The sequence below is a fragment of the Diadema antillarum genome, unplaced genomic scaffold, assembly GCF_040938485.1.
Source record: "Diadema antillarum isolate AM-2024a unplaced genomic scaffold, OU_Dant_1.0 seq00000338_RagTag, whole genome shotgun sequence".
Classification (NCBI taxonomy): Eukaryota; Metazoa; Echinodermata; class Echinoidea; order Diadematoida; family Diadematidae; genus Diadema; species Diadema antillarum.
Genome location: NW_027271351.1, coordinates 2,123,090 through 2,141,491, shown reverse-complemented (window position 1 = coordinate 2,141,491; position 18,402 = coordinate 2,123,090). Strand labels below are relative to the sequence as shown.

General features: G+C 41.2%; 1 protein-coding gene across 1 annotated transcript in view; it reads right to left on the bottom strand.

The window, feature by feature from the left end:
• Window positions 1-1,240: 1,240 nt before the first annotated feature.
• LOC139730845 (uncharacterized) overlaps window positions 1,241-18,402 on the bottom strand; it is an 84,912-nt gene continuing 67,750 nt past the window's right edge. Inside the window, exon 2 of the mRNA XM_071641717.1 lies at window positions 1,241-2,802. Within this exon, the coding sequence (XP_071497818.1) occupies window positions 1,241-2,802 (1,562 nt within the window). The remainder of the gene's footprint in view (window positions 2,803-18,402) is intronic.

The window sequence follows — 18,402 nt, the reverse complement described above, 5'->3', positions numbered from 1 at the left end:
TCCCAAGAGAAGAAAACACAACCCGCATAGTCACATGATCATAGTGTTGCTTACGTAGTAGCATATTAAGTATGGATCTCTTTTTTTCCTTGAATGACTTGAATTCTGAAGAGATTGACTAATTTATCCCTCTTGGAAGATGAGCATGAACATGCCATATTCGATATCCTATCGTCAACGAAAGAGAACATATCTTTCGAAAAGAGGGGGAGATTACTGACATATCAACCAAAAATAGTCAGATGATATTACGTAAGTGACGTCACGTGAACAAGATGACTTCTCCTCCCCCTCTCTCTCTCTCTCTCTCTTTATACCAATGATATGCCATGCCAGATGGCACAACCGACAATTTCAAGCAACTGTCGTAGCTTTTCACGTTCAACTTATTTGGTTGCTCCTCAGTCATCACGGAAGTATTAGAAAAGCACGATTTGATGACTTCAGAATAATGCACTTTTTTAAAGATCAAGTAGCACGTGTTCAAAAAGACAAGATAATCACCTTTAGAACGAAACAAAGACATTATGTTCACGGAACACGTTCCGCCTAATATCAATTCTCAGTGTCCTGGCTCTTATTCAGAACTTCTTTAAAGTTTTGCCTTATTCATATTCCATTCTCACTGTACTCGTTTAAAAGAGTTACGGTATAAGAAGCTGCGATGAACAGATTTTTTCACAAAAATGTACTGGCATTTTGAGGCAGTTAAGGATACGTATGCTCCCATTATTATGCCCTTTTTGCTTTGTGCTTTCAATTAATTGGGTGACCCGCATCTCTACAAGCTTGCATTTTACGCTACCTTCTCTTTTTCAACAACACAATTATTTTTCTTCACAGTTTGATATAGCTTATGAACTTGCTTATTTTTCGTTCCCGCTTTGAAAGAAAAGTGCATGTGACCTATAGGAAATAAAATAAATCTGAATTGAATTGGTATAATTGAACCGAATGAAAACAGAACACAAATAACAGTCTACCAGAACGTTTGTATCCAAAAAGAATTATTAAAGGGCTACGTCTCTCCATGTGGTATGATATAAGGTTCAACTGAACTGAAGCACCTCCACCTTCCCTTTACTCTTCAAGGTTTAACGATTCTATGAAACGCCATCTCTTCTCGTTACATTCGTGTACACAAGGCACGTAAGAGTCATCATTACATTGAAAAGCCACGTTGTTATCCCACCAGCACTTTAAGAAGTGAATGGCTCTCAATAATGATTTGAAAGCTGCACTATCGATGTGACGTCACACACGCGTCTGGGCACATACTTCGATTTCCCGCTCCTCGCAGTCCGTCCCTGACTGGACGATGCCGCGAATGTGATTTGGACCGATTCGAACCGTTGCTGCTGTTCTTCGAGGTCCGCCAACCGCACAGCAGTCGCGTGAACCCGATGCGAAACTTCTGGTTCATCAGCCCATATATCACCGGGTTGACGGCGCTGCTCAGAAACATCATGAAGACGGCAAACTTATTCACCGCCCCTGGGATCTCGACGTCTAGTACTGCGATGAAACTGACGATGGTCACGGGTGCCCAGCACAGGATGAAGGAGATGAGGACGGCGCAGACCATGAGTGTCATACGCAGCTCGTCTTTGTTTGAGGAGGACGCAGAGACTGAGCTGTGCGAGGAAGTGGTATGCGAGCGCTCTCGAGCAGAAGGCGGGCGAAAGGAATGCCGGAGGGAGCGCACGGACAATCTGCGCACGCTGTTATTGTTGATTTTGTCAATGTCGGCGCGTACTGTCGTCTTCGTGTTGTCTGTCGCTTCGGAGCATGGACGGGTTTTGTTGGGGATGGGAGTCAAGTTGCTAGCGTGAAGTGAGCTGACGGTGGATAATGCCGATTGTACATTCAGGATGGTACTGTTCCTGTTACTCTCGGCAATGGCAAGACTAAGGGCCCCGACGGGGTCCTCCGCGGTGGCGCGTTCTAAGTTCGTCGGCTCGTCCACCGACGTCAAGTGAATAGATATCTTGCCAGACAACCGATTCTGTTCCCGCTTCTTGTACAAACGCGACCCACGGTTGTTGTCAGCGGTCGTTTGGGTACGACTATCAACCTCAGCTTTTGTAGTTTCGTCAGTCACTTTCACCATGTGTTCATGGAAGCGGCCGTTCGGCACTGTCGTTGTGTCTGGGCCTACACTAACTGGTTCTGGATCTCCTTCATTGTCTAGGGTGCTCGCCGACACGCAAGGGCTGATCATTATAACATCATTATCAAGAGAAAGTTGTCGAGTAAGATTTGTCACAAGTGACGAACACCTCTTGTTAACGACGGCACCTGTAGTGTCGCTACCGGTCCGAGTGAGTCCTTGTTGACGTCCATTTCTGTCTAGTGATGAACGCCTTGGGTGCATATGACCATTTGCTAACGGAGGTTGCAAGTGGCTCCCTCTACGCCCGTGTGTAACTCTTCCGGCTGCGTTGCTTCCATATCGACCATCCGGTGACCACGACGACCCGACGATACTCGAGACTATGCTGCTGACGGCACTGGGCCTGCGCGATGACCCGGCTCCGCCGCCTTCGCCGCGCGGGTACACCTTCCCGCTGCCGCGGTGCGACCGCATCCGGCGGAAGTTGGCCTGGACCGTCCTGAAGATCTTGAAGTAGGAGACGAAGATGACGATGAATGGGAAGAAGATGCCGAGCGAGAAGACGAAGACGGTGTAGGAGATGTTGGTCGACCACTGCAGCGTACAGATCGCCCGGTCCGGTACGAACTCGTAGGACGACCAGCCGAGGGCAGGTGGGAGAGCGAACAGCATCGACACGATCCAAATACCTGTATCAAGTACAGCGAAACGAAGAAGAACATACTTGATTTAGTGTTTGTTCCGAACGGATCAAGGAAAATAAATTTAGAAAGGGCGCTGCTGAAGCCAGCGTTTACACAGTTTTCATGTACAAAAACATCTGCTCGTGTTATACGACGTAAGAATATGAAACCAGTCTGCCTGAGTATCTGGTTTTGGTACTGTCTATTCCATTCAATCCAATTCAGGCTAATTCTACTCAGGTCAGCACAGCTAAATGTAACATTCATTCGTGCGTTGTTCATAAAAGTGAAAACATTGTGTAGCTTTTTTATCTCCTTTTCTTTTCGAGCAACTAGAACACCGCCATGAACACGAACTTTATAACATTTAACTCTGCGAAATTCTGAAATCTCTATAAACCTGTGCAGGACAGACCATGTTCCCGTGGCCAGTCGGTTTAAGAGCTGAACACAAGGGTACATAAATATTACTTTAAGGTCGAATGATTGAGGTTATACCATGAGCAATGTACATTGTTATATGTTCATTAATTGATATCAACTTCACAATGAAATGTACAGCTTGATAACTCAGGGAACTATAAAGTACAGGCCAAGAGGAGAGTCAACATGAAGGGTCTAAAACATCAAAGGAAAAATGCAGCTTTATGACAGATTTACCGTCAAGAAACCAGCCAAATTTATTACATCCCATGCTTTCCACACAAGATATGGCACCAAAATTCTCGAAATTAGACGGACCATCAAACATTCTCTTTCCGTCATATCTCATGTCACGTGATAACGGATTGGACTCAAGCCGTCGTGATTACTCGTTATGAGACATCATGAAGAATTTTTACGCCTTGTTGGAATAACTTGAAGCACGATGTTTCCGATGGATGGTTCGTGGGTCATTTTGCATCTCCTGGGGCCCGTTGCATAAAAGTTACAATTACGGTAACTTTGCCATCCAATGGTAACTACCATGGTAACAATATTCAACAGCCAATCAAAATTAAGAATTCCATGGAAGTTACCATTGGATGGCAAAGTTCCCATAATTGTAACTTTTATGCAACGGGCCCCTGGAGTCAAAAGGACACGCCCAGTCGTCCCATCTCTATGTACACTGTATGAGTTTTCCTATGGATGGGTCGTTTAAGTCGTCACAAGAAAATGGACGTACACACATGACTCATAGTCTTCTGTTGTTTTGCCAGTCGGGGTCATCCCATGAGCACGACACCAATGAGTCATACGGCCCACGAGCTCGATATTGAAAAACAGGGTCCACGAGTCATACAGCCCATGCACTCGACAGTGGGCAAATAAGGCCCATGAGTCCGACAGTATGCAAATAAGGCCCTCGAGTCCGACAGTGGGCAAGAAAGTCAACCGAGACAAACACTGCATACATTAATCCACGTGGTGTAATGAGTGTCAGTCTCGTGGGCCTTGTTTGTCTAGTGTCGGACTCATGGACCTTTTTTGCCTAGTGTGGAGCTCGTGGGCTGTATGGCTCGTGGGCTGTATGGCTCGTGGGTGTCGGGCTCGATCGTGACGTTCACTCTGCCAGTCATCAGTTTTATGCGCAAGCGTTATCATATCCGTAAAAGCGTTAATAAATGTTGTCCCTTTATATTTTTATCAAGCTATCACTTGGTGCATTGATAATTCTCGTTATCACTTTCAGTTTCTATCGTTTACCTCCATCATTCGTATTCATGTCATCTTCCAAACAAAGTTAATCTGATCTAATTGAATGAGGTGAAAGCAAGGAACTTATTTGTAGAGTTCGTAGAGCGAAAAGTACTTGATTTCGTTTCCACTTTTCTGCAGCATGATTTTTTAGGGTCCATGCACTTCGTTTACTCCTTTTCTATCGCGGTCGTTCAACTATATCCGTTCAATAAGATGGACTCTTTTTATCTCGATTCCCGCAACGTCTAAAAACAACATGAACACTCTCCATCCCTCCTTGATCTATCGTGTCATCGATTGATTCGTGGGCGGGTGATCATGACAACAGCCTTCGATTTTAACCTTAAGAAAATTGGCTGTCGTTCCCATATGAGATGCGCTCACGACACATAGCGGTCATAGGCATCACGGTTATCAAGCATGCAATGTTTAGCTGATTTTCGTTGTTATTGCATCGACTGATTAACGTAACATCGATCCCACGTGGCCGCTCAGCACACTTGCCGCGGGCACCCATACAGGCTGTGGTGTAGAAACTGTGGCTCGAATATCGCATTTTGATTGGAAAGTCGTCTGCAGTTGCTGTCTCCTACAGGGTTCAATGAAAATGAGTGTCTAGCATTCAGAGGCAGTATAGCGCTGGTATCCGACCACATTTTATGCCACTGGCAGAAAGTCGCACGCGCAATCCAATGTGCTTTTTTGCTCAGTCACCCCTCCCTCCTGCTCTCTTCTCTCTCACTCCAATTCTTTCTATCTCCCCTCCTCTTCTCCTGTCTTTCAATTCCAATATGTATCCGTCTATCTATTTCTATAATATATTATTTTCTCTACCCCTGCCTCTAGTGCTCTACTTGACATGGAGAACCTGAAAGGCATCGAAGCACGGAATATCAGCGAAATTCTGCTTTTGCAGCGAAATCGGGTTGTCAGCCAATTGGACACCCACCAATAAATCCGATGGTTGGTCAGTATTTTTCCAAGGTACGATCAGCGTCAGAACCAACACTGATTGGTGAAAATGAAGTACGCCCTGTCCGACAGCTTCTTTATTAACCATGGAAAGATTTTGTTCCACATTATTTTGTCTGAAACAGTCGATGAAGTTATCCTTTCGTATCTTGCGAGGTGCAGTGTACCGTCCAGTTTATTTATCCATACCTCCCTCTCCCCCTCCCCCCCCCCTTTCAGAGGTTACTGTCCGTTTACGTTTATTGTTTAATCACATTTCAAGGAACTTGAAACAATCATAACAAAACTTTGTCGCTCAAGACTTGCCGTACTGTTCTTCCGCCGTTGTTGCTCCGTTTATAGAACAAAGTACTGTCTTTCGTCACTCTTCCGCAAGGGGTTGAATTATTCATCGTTTTGGTAAGAGTTGGTACGTGAGCTCTTGACTGACTGATGTTTGAACAAGCGATCACACATTATTCAGCTCACATTTCAAGTACACTTTTCATATTTCTAGTTCTGTCTCTTTTGTATGTGTGTGTGTTTGTTTGTTTTTTTCTTTTTTGTGTGTGTGCGTGCGTGTGTATGGGGGTATGTTGGTACTTTTATTTCATGTTTAGCTTTTCAATCATTTTCCTTTACATGCGATGGGTGTGAACATCTTGTATTACCAATCATGCCTTTCTTGTCATTACGACGAAACTTCGGGAAGGGTTGTAGATTTTTGCAACAATAATCCCACTGTGATCATTCTCACCTGTGTATTGACGGATGCGCGAGGATTACACATTGCCAGTTAGTTATGTGTGTATTTTTTAGCCATTATTCTTCCCTGCTGAGTGAGTTCTTAATTTGCATCTCAATACCATTATTAATTTCTGTGCCTTATCAGCAAAGGGATGTTGCTCTCACACAGACCATCGCTGTTGATAATTATCATAAACACCAACAACTCCCTTCCCACCCCACCCCAACAAAAATATAATAGGTCAGATATTATAATTTTATTCACCGGGAGAGAGTGTTCATTTCGTCTTGATCTCCATGTTCCGTTTTGCCGAGGTGCAGGCGTATCCAAGGTTTTACCACCCTATGACCTTCTTTATCACTGAACTAATCATGCAATATTCATTCCTCGCTCCAGCAAGAACCCCGCCAGTTATTTAGATATATAACCGCCTAATCCTCTTTGTAGCGGCTCTAATGTCGCGATCGAACTTTCACATTTTGTTGCAAATACTATACTGCGCAGGCACTGTGTTTAATGCAAGGACGGTTTAGACTACTCACTAGTATTTATTCATTCTATTTCATTTCATTTTTTTGGCGTTACGACATATTCTCTATAGGTTCATCCGCCCGTTGAATTTAATGAGATATAGAGACTGTATATCACTGAACTTATAAGTAAAACTTTTCTGTCATCACAGTAGGCCTATAGTCATCAATAGTTGTGATTTCAAAATCTAATGATGATTATGACAATTATAATAAAAGATTTTATTTTCCAGGGTATATTTTTGATTGTTTCTATACCACCGTTAAATTCTGGGCAGGTATAAATGGGATACTCGGAAACGCTGGTTAGATTCGCGATTAGCATCTTGATATATGGCATGAATGAAACTTATATGAAATGGGCTTGATCTGGGATGTGATCGTTTGATAGAGAGAGAAAAGACATCATGTGATAAATTTCTACAATCTCTAGAGGTAATTATGGCGCCTTCTTATCATCTTTAGATATCAACATGCAACTTCACATGTGGATGTCGCACAGTGCAGCAATTGATAAGCAATAAGCACCGAGTTATATTTCCCCGCTTACACCTGCAGCGCTTTAGTTTTTTTGTTTTTGTTTTCAAGCTTAAAACTCGCCACGATTCTTTAAAAAAAGACGAGTGTGGAAGAAATGAGGATATTCTCTCACATATGACATTTGTGTCTTTGCGGGGGGGGGGGATGGGTTGTGCTATGCCTTGAAGGATATATTTTACTTGCCGCGTCTGTTTGTTCGTTCGTTTGTTTGTTTGTTGTTGATTATTTTTGTTTTTTTAAGGTGGCGGGGAAGATTGCTACATCCTCGTAAAATACACACACACACACACACACACACACACACACACACACACACAACTGTTCTGTATGATGACAGTGTACCAATAGGGACACATCTATGATTATGGTTAGATCTCAAATTCAGAAAAATATCAGGGGAATGATAAATGGGGGAGGGGTGTGATTGCCTTTATGCCAACACGTTCACTTCTTCAAATACATCGTACATCCCTTCAGCATTTTGAAAAAGCTGGCGCGATCATTAATTGGATCGAGACGTTGCTAGCGTCTCCAACGTTTCATCCAGCCGCTCTCCTTTTTCCCATACATAAAGTGAAAACATTGTATTGTTCTCATATGCCTGCAGAACTGTCAATTTTTGCTCTAAAATGTACACATATGCATAGGAAATGTGTGAAATAACGCTGTAATGATACGATTTCACTTGGTAAAAGACGAGAATGCGAAATATTAGCTAAAAAGGTTCGCCGGAAGGACGACAGTTTATAATAGCATACCCGATATTGGTTGCTTCGTTGTTTTTGTTTTTGTTTTTGTTTTTTGATTATCGATAATCAACAAATCGGGCAGCAGCAATACTCACCGATATTCCGCACTAGAGGGAATCGCGTGGAGCTTGTTGGAAAATACAAGTGCTACTAGGGCACAATCGATCGTCACGTAATGTTGTACTTAGAGGAGGGCTCTTCTGAAATAAACTACGAGAATAACTACGGTTGAAATTATTCTACACTTTTGATTTAAAAAAAAATACTTTACAATAATTCATCATCCTGGTAAATCGTGTCGGCCAGGTAAGTTTCTTGGTAGACCTTTCGGATATATTGTAAGTAAATTTCAAATGGTGGAAGACAAAATATATTGAACCCTTCTGAGAACTATGCTTTGGTTTTAAGCATTTGCGCCAAATGGGCAGTCAATCGTGATGATCTCTCTCTAAGCTAATTCAATCACATTTCCATAATACATTTGTTAAGACAGTTTCTTTCTGAACGACCTCTATCGATGATAAATATGTGTGATGACGTTACATTTTACAACGTTACAGTCGATATCTTGGCTTTCTATAACCAAATCAGACTGCGTTCCTATCGTTCACCACTAATTGATTTGTACCACGTGGTGCGGTGATAGCTGGCTACGGTTGATATCAAACCAACACGGGACTATGAGATGACTGTACGTCTAGGGAGCGAGTATCTAACCATATACTAACCACATAGAGATCGACGACAGGTGCGACAGTGAGAATTTTACTCAGCATAAAGTTAAGCTCAAGCTATTAGTACGTTTTGCATCGTCACCGAGAGGTCAGGCGGAAGCATCCATTAGAGGATCACATACCTTTGAGTTTATCATAATTGTCAGATTATCAACTTGCTTCTTTTTCTTAAATCAAGACAGACGAAGGGAGGGAGGTCCTTGCTGACCAAACCAGCAGGGCAGACGTAGGGTAACGGTTCACTCATGAATGATGCAGAGGTCTGCTTACCCAAACACTGGCTGGCTGACCTCCCTATATAGCAGCAGCCGGGTCCAAACGGTGCGCCATGTCGTCAAACATATCAATATCTGCCGCCAATTTAGCGTTATGGGGTTGGATGCATGCGGGGAGTCGTGGTAGTAGTGTAATTCGCAAATTATGACGTCCATTAGGCAATACAGGTCGCTAACCGATAGAAAGTGGACCAACCCGAGCCCCATAACTTTAAATCGCTGGAAATGTCATTAGAAAAGAAAGAATATCAGCTGATATGAACTACTTAGGCATGGCAGCATGGGGGAAATATCCTTTACAAAGTGTACCCGAACTTGCTGATATGCTTTCTTTTTTTATTCTAAAGAATTGTTTTCTCTCGGCGTAGATTTAGAAAAGATAAACTTTTGAACAGCGAATGAGCGTTGTATGAGTTGGGAAACCCCCTTCCACTTTTCCTGGCTTTAGGCAAGTTGATTTTAATACGTCACCATGAAACCCAAAGGAAATCGAGTCCGTGGTTTATTCAAAGAAATCTTTTCACGTGTTTATTTTTGGCAGGTGCGTCTCGGAAGAAAAATCCATCAACCTGTGACGTTGGCACTAAAAGACATTAAACGCCTCGAGCCTTGTTTATTCAAAATCACTGTGGCATGTAAGGTATAATAATGTTTAATGGGCAGGTATGTAGTAAGGGATGTAAATTATTTCAAAACAGTCAATTTTCACCCACTGTTCTCCGTCACAGCAATCTTGAGGTTTTGTCTCCCATTCCTTTCTTTAATTTGTAGGGAAATTGTCTTACTAAAAGGTAGAGCTTGAAAGGTATAAGGTTTGAGCTTGAACGTTATAAGATTCTTCGAACTATATTCGTCGAACTATATTCTTCGAAAGTATAGGCCCTATGAAAGATTACGGAATCAGGAAATCTGGATTCCCAAGTAAAGTTGCGAAGGAATAATTTTTTTATGGCAACCTTTTCTACGTGGTGAGACAGAATGAACGGCATTAAAAACATTCAAAAGTCATAGTCATGCAGTGATATTGACTGCTCTTGGAGCCGAGATTGCACGCTACATTATATGCATGCATTTGCGTTTGATCAACGAATAATTGTGGTGGAAGCTATCATAAGCATCCACATTTTTTTAAATCATCTCTTGTTTTATTTTTCCTCCCTCACACACACACACACAAACACACACACACATACACCCTCTCTCTCTCTCTCTCTCTCTCTCTCTTTATATCTCCGTTATATATCACTTTCGTAGTCTCTGAATCTTTTACACCCACAAACATAAATATTGCACATCTCACATACAACAGAAGATGCCCTTTGTGCACTCTATACATGGACTGACCTTAAACTTTTTTGTCTCCTTTTGAGCAAAACAACAAGCGAGGAGCAACACCAACAACAACGAAGAAGCACACGTATCAGTAAGACAAAACTGTAAGCAGGGATCCCATGGGTAAATTTGGTTGAAGTGTAATCTTCCCTCCATATACCTAAAGTAAAGAAATGTAGAAAGAGACGCTCTTAAGAAAACGAGAGTAGCATTATTGTGATGATATATCCACGTCACTGTGGATCATGTTTCGATCCATGCCTCGGGTTATAGAGAGTGCCACACTTCTGTGAAATTAAAAAAAAAGGAACAGAAAGAACAAAGCGGGAATAAACGGTGGGAACTAGCATACCGTTGTTACAGAATAACAAGGGAGACATTCCAACGAAGGTGCAATAGGGAGATTGGAATTCTGCGTATCGTGTGTGTGTGTGTGTGTGTGTGTGTGTGTGTGTGTGTGTGTGGGTGTGTGTGTGTGTGTATGTGTGTGGGTGTGTGTATGGTTTGTGCATGTGGAAAGTACGACCGAGTGAAAACATAGAGATCAAAATGAATGTATATTTCTCCGTTCATGTTTTCCTTATACGTATTTTATTGCGAGAATATGACATGAAACTTGTCAGAACTGTCTGTCTGTGTTTGTTTGTTTGTTTGTTTGTTAAGGTGTTTGTAAGTTTATTTGTCTCTTGATTGATCTGATATTTGAATTGTATGATTGAAAATCTTTCATCCTATATATACTCTTTGCTTTACTTCGTCACCTCAACAATACCATTCGCAGGCCTCATCACAACGCGGCTCTATCCATATTATAGAGAGGGAGGTGGGCTCAGCGAATTTGGAGGTTAGGTTTAAAACACAGCATGTATGTTAATGCATAGAGTATACACACTAATAGGTACCGTACGGCTTCTAATCGAATGTTGTTTGTAGCTTCGCGATCCCCACAGGCAACTAGCTATGATAATAAGCCTTTTCGCATAGTTCCTCTTTGTGCACGAGCAGAAAAGGCATGACAGTTTTTAAATTCGCTGAGATCAGCATCTGTGGCTTTTTTTTTATGTAGGTTGAGCCGCTTGGCCATATGCAACACAGCGTGCTCATATCATAATTATCACATTATGGTATAGGCCCAGTGGTGGATCCAGAGGGGGGCGCACCGGGCGCACGCTCCCTTTTTATTTGTTGTTAAAACTAAAGAAAAAAAGAAGAGATAAAACCCGGAAGTATTAGCACCAGAAATATTGTTTGCGCCCCCGCCCCCCTTTACGGAATTCGTAGATCCATACTCCACTATACGTTGACATTGGCAAAAATTAAGCTTCAAATTATATCACTTTGGACTAGTGAATTCGTCAAACATGTTTTTATAGTGAGACAGGATGCTTGGTCATTTTATTACAGCCGGTCTGAGATATCTTTATGATCGTCGCCAAAGGCTAGCTGAAGTCTCCTCATTTAATGCCATTAGTTTATGACTTTGACAATAATCAAAGCCTTGGAGGAATTTTGACATGTTTTTACCTTCCCCCACCCACTCCTTTCGAACTATACCTCTCTCAATATATCCGCCTGTCTTTCGAGCGTGCATCAATGGCATTGGATCATGATAATCATTTGATAGGTTGCCCCAAGGCGCTTGCCACGCACCCTGGATAAATTGCAAGTTACACCAACCATTAGGGTAACGCTCTGAGCCTGAAGCGTATATTATGGCCGTACACTTGGAGCATTAGCTGATATGATATCGCAGAAACACAAGTGAGTTGAGTGGGTTGGTCTAGATCTGTTCGTCTTGGAAAGATTCGCTCTCAACAACATTGCCTGCAGGTCTGCTATTGTACGCGTGACAGCTCTGCTCTCACCCATTTGACCATGAGGCGTCTTGAATTATAACAACATGCTCACGTGTATAGCGGCGAGATGTGAAATGAACTGTGGACTAGTATAATGAGGCCGCGCGAAAGGATAAAATTATGTTATAAAACCACATGTGAATGTGTAGATTTTTCCAGTATCTTGCACTGTGGCACGTACATACCTATAATACATTCTCACATTGTTACAGAAGAGATCAATTAGATTGATATGCAATGCCTCTTGTAGGTCGCATTATACTAACGTCCTGTTTAACTTTATCGACAATATTGTAAGCGGAAGAAGACTAATTTATATCGACTTCAGTTGGGTTGTTTTATGTGTTATAATACATAATATATATCATCTCTACACCTGCTTTATTTAAACGAATGTTCCATGGTCATTGACGTCACAGAATCCTGCAAAAATACAGGAAATACATTTCCTGTATTTGGAGTTGTACCTTTTACTTTCTTGGCATTATACTTTGTGTTCTTATCACTGACGGAGAAATATGTATAATACGCAAATCAAACCACACCGAACAAAATTGTCCGAAAAGCTGACCATGAGAGTCTAGCTTAACCAATACCATGCTTTCATCACGACCTTAGAGCATCATTTAATTCTGCCGAATACTAATAATAAAAAAAAACCACGGATGACGTGTTGGAAACTTTGTAAATAAACCGCCGACATTTCATCTTTAAATTAATACAGTGAGTTTCATACATTTAAAAAAATCTCTGACCGCTAAAAGGAGCAGTGAACCTCGTTCTTTTCAGGCGTCCCTTCAGGTGTACTCAATGTCCCTCTGGAACTGCGCGTTGGTTTCTTTTAATCCTAAATGCTTTGCTCGATGAAAGTGGAGCTTTAAAACAGAAGGGACTACATTCTATAGAACACGCCCTTTCCACTCATGAAATACATAGCAGCACAGGCTAGACATGCTAGAAGTATAAACGACCGACGTTTTTTGGATGAATAAGGCAGGGGTTAGACTTTTTCGTCTATCATTTATGGTGAATTTGTTAGTTTCTGCTTTGTTATTACTGTATAGTACTTACTCCAATAATTAAAGGTATAGGAGGTTAGACTTTTCGGGTTTATTGTTTAAAGAGAATGTGATTGCATCGACTTATCCTTACAATTAAGGTAGGGGGTTAGACTTTTCTCGTTTATTGTTTGACGTGAATGTCTTTATCTTTGCCTGATATTGCTTTATTGCACTTCCTCTTGAAATTACGTCGATTCGTCGTGGGAGGGGATTGGCCGAGTTGTCTAGGGACGATTTCTCGCCGAGGTGTAAAGGCAATATGAAAGCGGAAACACGACCCAGATGTTATCGAGCGGATACTCAGTGGAAGACGTTTCCATGTTCACAAACATTTACACATACATTCAACTTCAATATTGAAATCAAAATGACGATAACCATTCCAGAACGTAATATTTAAAACAAAAACTGTAAATTTGAAGATGTCCTATATCAAAGTTAAATGACAACGCGCTCTTCTTGAATAGTGCATCTTTCAAAATCCTGGGCGTTTAAAAGGGAAAAAGGTATGATTACCTTTAGTCAAAGAAAACAAGCGCACCTATTAAAAAAAATAATAGAAAAATATGGCACCGCACAGCAGTGTCTTTTTTCCCCCATTTTTGTATGCCATGCCATCAAAGTCAGAGTCAATTCCAACCACACCTTGTTCTCATGCTTCCTGTGCACGTAATGGTCTAGAGTTTGTTATTGTTAAAATGCATCAATATATAGGAAAGTTTTCCTCTTTTCTATAAGCCATCCTTTGGGAGGTAGAATATTCTAGTGGGGGAAACGGCACACGGAAATGTCATTTCGATTTAATCACTTTCTGGGCCAGATTGGATTTTTCTTTTCTCTTTCTCAACTCCCCCCTCAGCGCTGTTATCCATAATAAGATGGATTTTTTCCGGAAAAACGCTTCGCGTGCACTGATCGCGCTTAAGCCGACGTTAAATTGCATATAACACGCCGCAGGGGGCTTGCTGTAGGCAGCAGGCATCACGTATGATATCAGTGGGTCACCGTGCCGCGGCCAGCCGCAATTCAATTTGTTAACTTTCTTCCCATTGCGCCTCTCCTGTGGGATGTTATGCTCAAGTACCAAACCTACGTCAGTACATTTTACCCCTTTTGTTTTTGCTCCATATTTGCTACTGCGCTTACAAAGTCATCGCAAAAGTCCACATCTTCCGTAGATAACCTGACTTGTACGAGCAGGTCACATTCTGTAACGGTATATAAAACTTGTGCCAGAAAGAGAAGCCATACGTGTACTAGTATAGTAGTAGTAGAAGTAGCAGTAGTAATAGTAGTAGTTGTAAGTAGTAGTAATGGTGGTGGTAGTAGTAGTAGTAGTAGTAGTAGTAGTAGTAGTAGTAGTAGAAGTAGTGTAGTAGTAGTAGTAGTGGTATCGGGAAAAGTGTTGTAATATTCAAGTATACGGAGATTGCAGTTGTATGTTATGTACTTACGGTAGGCTAGCTTATCAAGTTTGTTTGATCACAAATTTAATCAGCTGTTTAAGCGCGGTTTCAGCGGAAGAATGATTTATACCTGTCTGTGAAGATTATACAGCGGATAGAGCTGATATAAAGTGGTGCCGCTTTGCAGGTAATTCGTTACTGCTGTCGGTTCAAAGATGCAATCATACTATAGTCAAAGTTAAAACGTGGAACCTTCGTGTTCATGCATACAGATTCCCATGATTATTACTCGTGAAGTAGAGAAGGGATTTGAAGGGTATAATCACAGAAACTGGAAGTATCAACTCGAGAAAGGTCAGAAGTGAGTAGGAATTATTGTATCGTATCGTATCCTATCAATATTGACAAATCCATATCTGCCCCAGTTTTTGCTCCTCCGTGCGCCCTTCATCGTTCGATCATGGGATGAGCGGCGTCATCCGACGGGATGCGTTGCCATGGTGATCCAGCTACAGGTGATCCCACCCATAAAAAGGAAAACAGTCCTCCTGTTTGTTTGTGCTCTTGCGATGTAGTGAGCGGCCCGCTGCCAGGTTAGCGGAAAGTCTCATCAATCGAATAATGGAGCGGCAAACATTGATCTGCATTCAACGTGTGGGCTCCTCTTCAACCTCTCCATGTCATTCAACCGCGAATAAATATGTGACATGTGGCAAATCAGTGGGCAGTACCTGACAATGTTCGATCCTCAGCTATAAGTGCTGACATCTTAAATGGTGGCTTGACACAGTATAGTGTGTGTGGTTCGAGATTTTCTTGACCATCGCCATCAGATTCTGTACTACATAAACTATCAATTATGTTTCTAAGTGCAGGTGCAAGAATTAAAGGCATTATTTACCATTTGCAGATGAAACAAAAACCCAGCTTTAGTGCTTTAAAATGTTCTGAAATGTGAGTTAGGTATAGAAACAACCAATGTTAAAAAAAAATTGTTATTAATGTAAATTATTGCTAAGCATGCAGAATGTGAACAATAGTTATGATAAGATTGTAAACAGAATAAACCATCTACAGTTACGATTTATTGAGAGAAATAGTGACATCTCCTTATATTTTAGGCTTTTTATCTTTGTATGGTAGCAGGATGTGTTGTGATACAATTGACCTACACATATGCATCGAATGTGATATAACTCGAACATTTATGCATCGAAAGTGATAACTCGAACATTTTTACAATCACTGCTCCCAATGGTAAACAGTACATTTAACGATGCGGTGTGTCTGTTAGGGGAAGCTCCTCTAAACGATTTGCCAAAACTTCAATTTCTTATCACGTTTTCTTACAAGATTAATACTCGGGGTAAATATTCCCTTTTGTGATGTCTTTTGCAGACCTTCTACAGTTTTTTCTTCCAGGAACCGACAGTGACAGAATGGAATAGAGGGTTAGAGAGAGAAGGTGAAAGAGGAGAGGGTAGGGGGAATAAGAGAGAAAAGAAAGATCCCAACATTTCCTCCTACAATCTCCGTTGGTCCCCTGAAACATCACCTTCTTGGAATGGCCGAACATCGTTTTGACGCGCCAGTGCAGGGAGCTGTGTACGTGCACAACGCCAGCTGTTTGTTATTGGACATTTACATAATGGCAGACATGGAGATGGAATGAATCGCTTGCGATTTATTACTATCGATCGGGGACCATATCCCCAAGTAATCACGCGCGAATTGTTTCTAGGTTTCATATCGTTCGATGTGATTCTGTTTGTTTTTCTTTTACCTTTTTTACCTTTTACCCTTTCTTTCTATTGGGCTGTTTACTCGGTGGCGAGGAAGAAGCGGTGAAAGCTAATTAAGTTACATTTCATAGCTACTTGACGTGGTTAACTTTTACTGGTACTTTATATACGAAAATAGCTACTGTTATTCAGTATGATTTGGAACAAGTGCGTGTTACAAGATGTTAAAGGTCTTGTTTACCTTTGGGAGCAATGATTCAAAAAATGTTCAAGATATCACTTTTGATGCATATGTGTAGTCCATTGTATCACAAAACATCCTACCATATAAAACTTTTGCAATAAAGCCTAGAATATAAGGAGATATCACTATTTTTCTCTTTAAACCATAACTATAGATGGTTTAGTCTGGAAACATTATATATAACTATTGTTCACATTTTGTATATTCAACAATACTTAACATGGATTATACTGGTTCAAATTTTAACGTTGGCTGTTTCTATCCCTAACTCACATTTTAGAACTATTTTGAAGCACCGATGCTGGGTTTTTGTTTCATCTGCAAATGGTAAATTAAAGGGTGTGTACAGTTCTGGTCGAGGTGTAGATTTAGCTTTTAACATTTTGCGAGATATTCAGATACCATTCTATGAGATGTCAAAGAGCATGCAGGTTTAAGGGGTATCAAAAGTTTTTGCGATGAAAATCGGTTTTGAAATGGCTGAGATATCCAAAAACAAGGTGAAACAAAGAGATCCTAATAAAGTTGTGGCATGTCGCCTTTTATTATTAGCACTTTTTTGGATATGTCAGCCATTTGAAAATCAATTTTCATCAAATAAACGTTGAATCCTTCTTAAAATTACATGCTCTTTCATATTTCATAAGAGACTTTTCATTATCTCACTTAGGAATGTTCAAAACATGAATTCCTACGTCAACCAATATACTGTACAGTCCCTTTAAGCTTTTAAGGGACCGCCAGGGAGTTTGGAGCTCCATGGGAACCCTGTGATGTGGGACAATGGAAAGGGATTCGGCATTCTTGTAAAAAATGTCTTTGTCAGGAACAAACATCCTCAGAAGAGTTCAAGTTTTATGTACGGCGTCCCTCGGCCTCTTAGACCTATCATACTGGTATCCTTGGTGTAAGACCGTGGTGAGGATAAACTCTGCTGTGGCAATGCTGGAAAATTATGTAAATAACGCCCTCTTCATTGCAAGAGCAATGCTTATACGCGGAGGCGGCTTCTCCGTGTAAAAACGACTAAAGAATTGTCAAATTTATTATTATCATTACTGTTTCCATTATCATTATGAGGATAATTACTGACATTATCAGAACTTATCGTTATTGTTATAATAATTATTACTATTGTCATTTTTATCATCTTCAATATGATTAGAAACACTACTGTCAGTACATCATGACCTCTCCTGAATGTTGACTGTTATAGTGGGCATCAATCCCATTGATTGATAATAGAAGCATGAAAACCATCCACATAGATATTCTTGTATTGAAATGTTACAAATTTGCTAGAATATCAATTCAAGCTGAATGAACTGCTTAAGCCTTTATTCCGTCTAAAAGCAGGAAAAAAAAAACACGACCGGGCTACATCAGAATCCACGTCAAATCCTCTGGGCTATACACATCAAGGTATTAACTACAATGTACTACAGTACTCGTTTTGCTCTTACAGCTTTCTTCAGGTTTTCCTCTGCACCTCTCTCCCTCCCCCCCCCCCCTTCTATCTTTCTTTCTCTCTCTCTCCCTTTTTCTTCTGTTTTTCTTTATGGCTTTCGTCTCTGGCTTTTACTCGTTCCTTTTGTTTCTCGTTTCCCAGTCCTGTCCTTGAATCAGTAACAAGTGTGCATTCATTTTCTCTCCGTTGAAATCTGACGGATGGCTGATCCGCAGGGAAACAGTATTTGCCTGGCGGAGAGACGAGCAAATACACTTTGAGGCAGACGCGGAAGGACTTCATCACTA